The 6,000-nt window shown below is 43.6% G+C and overlaps 1 protein-coding gene across 1 annotated transcript in view; it reads right to left on the bottom strand.

The window, feature by feature from the left end:
- Positions 1-1,712: 1,712 nt before the first annotated feature.
- The window catches only part of PAPPA (pappalysin 1), a 207,391-nt gene continuing 203,103 nt past the window's right edge, over positions 1,713-6,000 (bottom strand). The window contains exon 22 of the mRNA XM_058524829.1: positions 1,713-3,845. Coding sequence (XP_058380812.1) covers positions 3,738-3,845 — 108 coding nt within the window. The 3' untranslated portion in view covers positions 1,713-3,737. The remainder of the gene's footprint in view (positions 3,846-6,000) is intronic.

The raw sequence follows: 6,000 nt of genomic DNA, 5'->3' as shown, positions 1-6,000 counted from the left end.
AACAAGTTCCTTCAGGAAGCACAAAAATAGGTTTCTTTAATTCTTATTTTGAATCATGCACTTGTATTTCCTTTTAATTTCCTTGGCTTCTATTAATCTCTATCTGTACAGCTTTGTCACTGTCAATTTCTTCTTTTTATTTTCCCCACTTGAAGTAGTTCCAGAAAAAAAAAAAAAACATGCAAACCCTCAAAACTGTTAACTTGAATTTATGGTTTCTTTTCTTCCTTCCTTCTTCCTTCTCTCCCTCCCTCCCTGCCTTCCTTCTTTGCTTCCTTTCTTTCTCTTGCTTTTTTAAACACAGGTAAGACCTATAACAAATTGACAGTTAACAACCAAGTTAAATCGAACCTGGAAGGGAGGTAGCTGAAATCTGTCTCAAAGAATTATTTTCAACAAATAGCATTTAAGCATTGGCCCAGGTGGGACTAAGACCAAGAGAACTGTCTAGGCAGTGACTCAACATGCTGAAGCCAAGAGTAGCAGCTGATACCCTCCATCTTCAAAGCCCTACTCTTACGACCACTGATCTCTCCCTTCCTTAACACCTTAATTCAGCCACCAAAATGGACTTCCCAAGGCATATCTTCCCTTAAGGATGGTTGGCACAAACTCTAGGGGGTAATGCAAGTCCTCTGGGCAGGCAGTTAGGATTGTCCTTGGAAAGGCATCCCAAGACAAGGCTTGGAGAACTGTCCACTTCATCTTTTCTTTCTTGCTGCTAAGAGGCTAATACTTATTCCGACCCAGAACCCTCAAGTGTTTTAGGGCCCCTGAGCTGCTTACGGACAATAGTGTTCCAGAGCTTCCTCCTTCCTAGTACTCCATTATCCTAAACAGGAGATGATCGAAGGGATGAGACAATGAGTTTATTCCCAAAAAGAAAATGAAAATGGGAGTCACTGCATTGCACGAATAGAGCTGACCCTCCTTCACTAAGTTTTGAGAAGAGCCTATTAATTACACCGTCCATGTGGGCATGAATCTGGCCATCAGTCAAGTAGCCTCTCTTGCCTAATATCCTTGGCAAATATGAATTTGTGAGTAACAGGTTTGAATGATGGTAAGAAGGAGACTGGGTGGATCTTTGCTCAGTAGAGTTCAACTCAATCTGTGAGTCTGAAGATAAAAGTCAGCCTCCAGGAAACTCTGCTAACATATGGAGAGTGTGGGGAGAGAAAAGTTGGAGGAAGAGAGGGTGAGGGTTAATTTAAGGGAAGCTGGTGAGTTTCCTCTGTGGTTCCTGCAACTCCACCATTAGTAATGTCATCTTTGGGTCTCCAAGGCTTTTTGTGCTATTACTTATTGGTGTAATAAAGCAACTGGGAGGGCTGATGCTGTTACCTTTCTTAGTTCATATCTTCTAAGCTAACACCACACAAGTTGATAACTCAGCTAGGGCAAGAAGAGGGCTTTAAGAGTTGGCAAGAGTTCTAAGATACTGGAGAGGGGTACAAAATGAGATCAATTCTTCTATTATTATTATTATTATTATTATTATTATTATTATTATTTTGCTAAGGATTGGTCCTGGTAATTACAGAAAAAAATGCTGTGAATATAAATGAGATAGGAATTTGTAAGGAGGAAACATAAAGGATTTGAGCCTGACCTTAACAATGGTGGCAGCCTCTCCATTCTGGAACCCAATCTCAGAGTTTGCAATATGGTACAAACCACACAAAACTATCGAAGCACTGCATCCTTATTTGTAGACACCTGTGCCAAAAGCACCTTGATATATTTCTTAATATAATAGACCACAGATGGCCAATAGATGTTTTCTCAAGTGTTCTTGATCAGCAGGTAATTGCTGTTGGTAGTGATATAGTAAGAAGGTTTCTGAAGTTATTTTTGGTCCCCATAGGAAAAAGGGTTATGACTGATTAACAATGCTTGCCTTGGATACAGGAATGAGTAGTGTCAGCACATGTGCCTGGTATTTTCCATTTCTATGCTAGACTTTTTTTTGTTGGTTGTCTTCACTAGACTTGAGATGACTTGACTTACGGCAACCTTTATGTGATACATCTAGTTTAAACCCTTCCATTGCCTCATTTTCTCAGTTCCAGGTCTCAGAAATTATGTCAAACTTAACCATTCTCTCCACTTCATTTTGTATTAACTTCTTTCCATATTAATTCAAAAACAATAGACAGGTAACTGGCTTAAACGAGGCAAGAAGACCCCAAAGAGGTGGGGGCTTACACTTGCATTTGACTGATTTCCTCTTAACTTTTGAAGGCTGAACATGGGGGAGAGGAAAGGGTTGCCCAACCACGGGTGTGGATGGGAGTCCTGGCAGTGGGAAGACTATGTGGGAAACATGATGACCATGTTAGGTTGTTGGGGACTGAGGCTGTGAACTCTTTGGCTTTCCTCTGATGGTCCTCAAGAACATAGTCTAGATTGATCATATCCAAGATGATGTTCTGTTCCAGAATTATAGCTACTCAGAGCAACAGTGAGGTCCTCAGGACCAAAGCCTGCTCTAGCCTGGCAGGCCAGGAAGGCTTGGATAAGGATAATAACTCAAGAGTCCCTACAATTCCAACAGTCTCTGAATGGCTCCAACATCATAGAAATTTAACACTGTTCCACTTGATTATAAAATCTAACACTGGCTTAGACATTCTGGACTCTCACTGAAGGTTTCAGCATCTTAAGTCCCTCAACTCCTTTCCAGGATGAGAAGCCTACCCATGGGGAACTTAACTTCTCACCATGTGGGCCAATGAGAGTTTTTCTCTTGCAGGAGGGCTAAGAAGTGAGGAGCTGTGGAAAAATGTGGGTCACTTTTAAGGCAGACTGTTTGGTTGTGTGGGGTTTTTTCTAACCTAGTCCTACCATCTTGGGGTACTCAATGTATAGGATAGAGCAGCAGGAAAAGTAGCAGCAAATGTGGTCCCAAGGCAAGGTTTGGGGAATGGGTGGGTCCTGGAGGGATATTATGGCCTCAAGCCTTAAGCCTCAAGCAGGGGGCTGTTATAATACCTTGATATTGCAATCCTAAGCCATTTCCAGCTTGGCCTCGAACCCTGGAGTTGGGGTAAAATCCCCCATGGCAGCAGCAGAATTTGTGGGCTTTCATACCTTGGATTCTTCTTCCTGGGTCCTACTTCCCTAGAAGGTAGGTGATCAGAGACCATTTCACTTCCAATCCCAAAGGACTACACAATTGTGCATGACCTACATATTCCAAGCCTCGGGGCATGAGCTATCTTGGCATCTCAACAATAAACTGGTCTTAGCAGTTTCTGCAACTCTCTTTCTCCCAAGGACAGTGTTGGCTAGGAGCTTGGGAAAGGAAAAATTGAGTTTGTTCTAGTCTCTCTCTGCTCAGTCTCCAAAACTGCCCTCACACAGGTGTTTATATGGGTGCGTATGCATGCATGTGTACTAACCACAGATGTGCACACTCCTAGATACAGAATATGTTTCTTGCTGTGGTTGTGTAACAGATGGTTAGAATTTTAGGAGGCTCTGGGACTGCATGCTGTATATGCAATCCATCTAAGACTTTAGGATGGGATTCCATTCCATCATTCAACATGGCAAGACTTGGTTCATGCACCCCCACTATGAGTCCTTCCTGGGTGAAATTAAAGGCAGACCGGTTGGGTGCTAAGGATCCCTGGTGTGGAGAGGCCATTCCGTTGAGCAGCTGACTGTGAAATCAATACCAAAGGGATGCGGGTCCTGGCGTTGGGAATTTTTTGACAACTCCTTGCCCTTCCTTAGCCATGGCTGTATCCCCGGAGGTCTTTCCGGCTGTGTTCTTGGGCCTGGGGGTCCCGACAAGCACAGTCACCTTGTAGGTCACAGGACATAGGGAAGGGAGTTACCTGCAGAGAGAAAGACAGAAGAGGTTAGCCAGGTGTGGGTCTGAAGCAATAATTTTCAGAGAGGCAGTGCAGGGCAGAGAGACAACTGCTGGGTTTGGGGGCAACAGATTCAAGTTCAAGTCATGGATCTGCTTCTTGCTAGCTCTGTGCTAACTTTTATCAAAATCACCATGGTCATTATCATAGCAGCTTCCATTTTCAGGGGCATTTACTATGAGTCAGGCAATGTACTAAACACTTTCCAAAGAGGAAAACACCAAATCCTTTGACAACTTTGTAAGAGAGGTACTAAAACAATCACCCTTTTGCAGATGGGGAAACTGAGGATCAGAAAGAGGCAGTCATTTGCCCAAAGTAATAAGTGACAAATCTGGTATTGAAAGTTGGACAAGCTTCGTCTCTCTGAGCCTCAGGTTCTTACCTGTAGAACTGGTATAATAAGACCCCCACCCCCCCTTGCACTGTGAACTCTAAGGGCTGAGTGAAATCATGGGTGAAAATTGTGATATATTGTACCAGAGTTGGTTAATAGAATTGTACAATGGAATATTTAACTTACAGGACTATTGTGGTGATAAGTAAAATAAAAGATGTGAAAGTATCTTTTAAGAAAGCATAACTCTCAGGGCCAGCCCAGTGGCGCAGTGGTTAAGTGCGCGCACTCCGCTTATGTGGCCCAGAGCTCGCAGGTTCGGATCCCAGGTGCGCACCGACGCACCACTTGTCAGGCCATGCTGTGGCAGCGTCCCATATAAAGTAGAGGAAGATGGGCATGGATGTTAGCCCAGGGCCAATCTTCCTCAGCAAAACAGAGGAGGATTGGCATCGGATGTTAGCTCAGGGCTGATCTTCCTCATACACACACACACAAAAAGAAACAAAGCATAACACTCTGCCCATATTGGTAATTTTGATTTTGGGAGGCAATGATGCAAACAACAAAAGAATGTCTCAGCAAGCTCAGACCACCTTCTAGGGGGCCTGAAACCCTGGTGGGGAACATTTCACATAAAGATTTTGTATAACATTTGGTTGAAGGATCTCCAGAGCAGATTTTAGCATAAGACAAAGAGAGAGGCACACAACATGATGATTTAATATACATATATATTATGAAAGCTAGGAAAAAAACCAAACAAAAATTGAGAAGAAAAAGTGAGAGGTCTGAGTTTTGGTTCCCAGTCCATCCCTTCACATGCTGTGTGACCTTGGGCTGGCTTTCCTTTCTAGAAACTGAGAGAAAGAGCCCAGCAGAGCGAATGCCGTCCCCATGCAGTGGATAATCTATCTTTCCAAAAAGCACAGTGCAGTCCCTGCTTGAGCCCCAGCCTGGGCTAACGCAAGTGGATTTCACCTCATTGCATCATGACATTTGCATATAACTTTCCCCAGAGGGTCCCCCATCTGCGCAGATGGATTTAATGACCTCATTCGCCTCCTGCCTAGGCAGGGTGTCCAAGAGCTCACACAGTCTCAGAGCATCTTTGTCTTTCTAGCTTGTGGATTCATTCTCTACGTCTAACTCTTTTTTTTTCTCTTTGCCTCTTTGCCCTCCCTCCCTCCCAACCTCTCTCCGTCCTGCAATTTTGCAATAATTAAAAATGTAGGAATGATCAGGCAGATTGAAGTATAAACCCCAGCGCTCTTACCTAATTGAGGTGTGACCTTGAGCAGGTGACAATTTCTCTGAGCCTCAGTTAACTCATTCATTAAATGGGAATAATGAAAGCATACACCTCCTAAGGTTGCGATGAAGGATAAGTGAACTAACTGATGAAAAACACCTAGCACACAGTGCTTGGCATATGCTCAGTGCTCAACTATAAATATATAGATCCTCTTCTGTCTCTCTCTCAGTGAGCCAGGCTCTGTGTCAGTCTTGTTCATTCTTGTTTTCCCAGAAGCCAGGCCATAGAATGAATGAATGTTTCTTCATTTCTCCATCCCTCTCTGACTCTTTGATTGGACTCATGGCTAGCACATCTCTTTGTTTCTCCTTTCAATTTAAATTCATAGATGCCTGATGCTGTGGTAAGCATCGCACAGCTTCTTCTGCCAGGCAGTGCCTGTCTTTCTGCTTAGAGCTACTTGCTGTTCCCTGTTCAGGACATTTGCTTCCCAGCCTCCATGCCTTTGTGGAGGCTATGACTTCCAA

The sequence above is a fragment of the Diceros bicornis genome, chromosome 28 (assembly GCF_020826845.1).
Source record: "Diceros bicornis minor isolate mBicDic1 chromosome 28, mDicBic1.mat.cur, whole genome shotgun sequence".
Classification (NCBI taxonomy): Eukaryota; Metazoa; Chordata; class Mammalia; order Perissodactyla; family Rhinocerotidae; genus Diceros; species Diceros bicornis.
The sequence above is the reverse complement of the archived record's forward strand: the minus strand, read 5'-3'. Positions and strand labels throughout refer to the sequence as shown.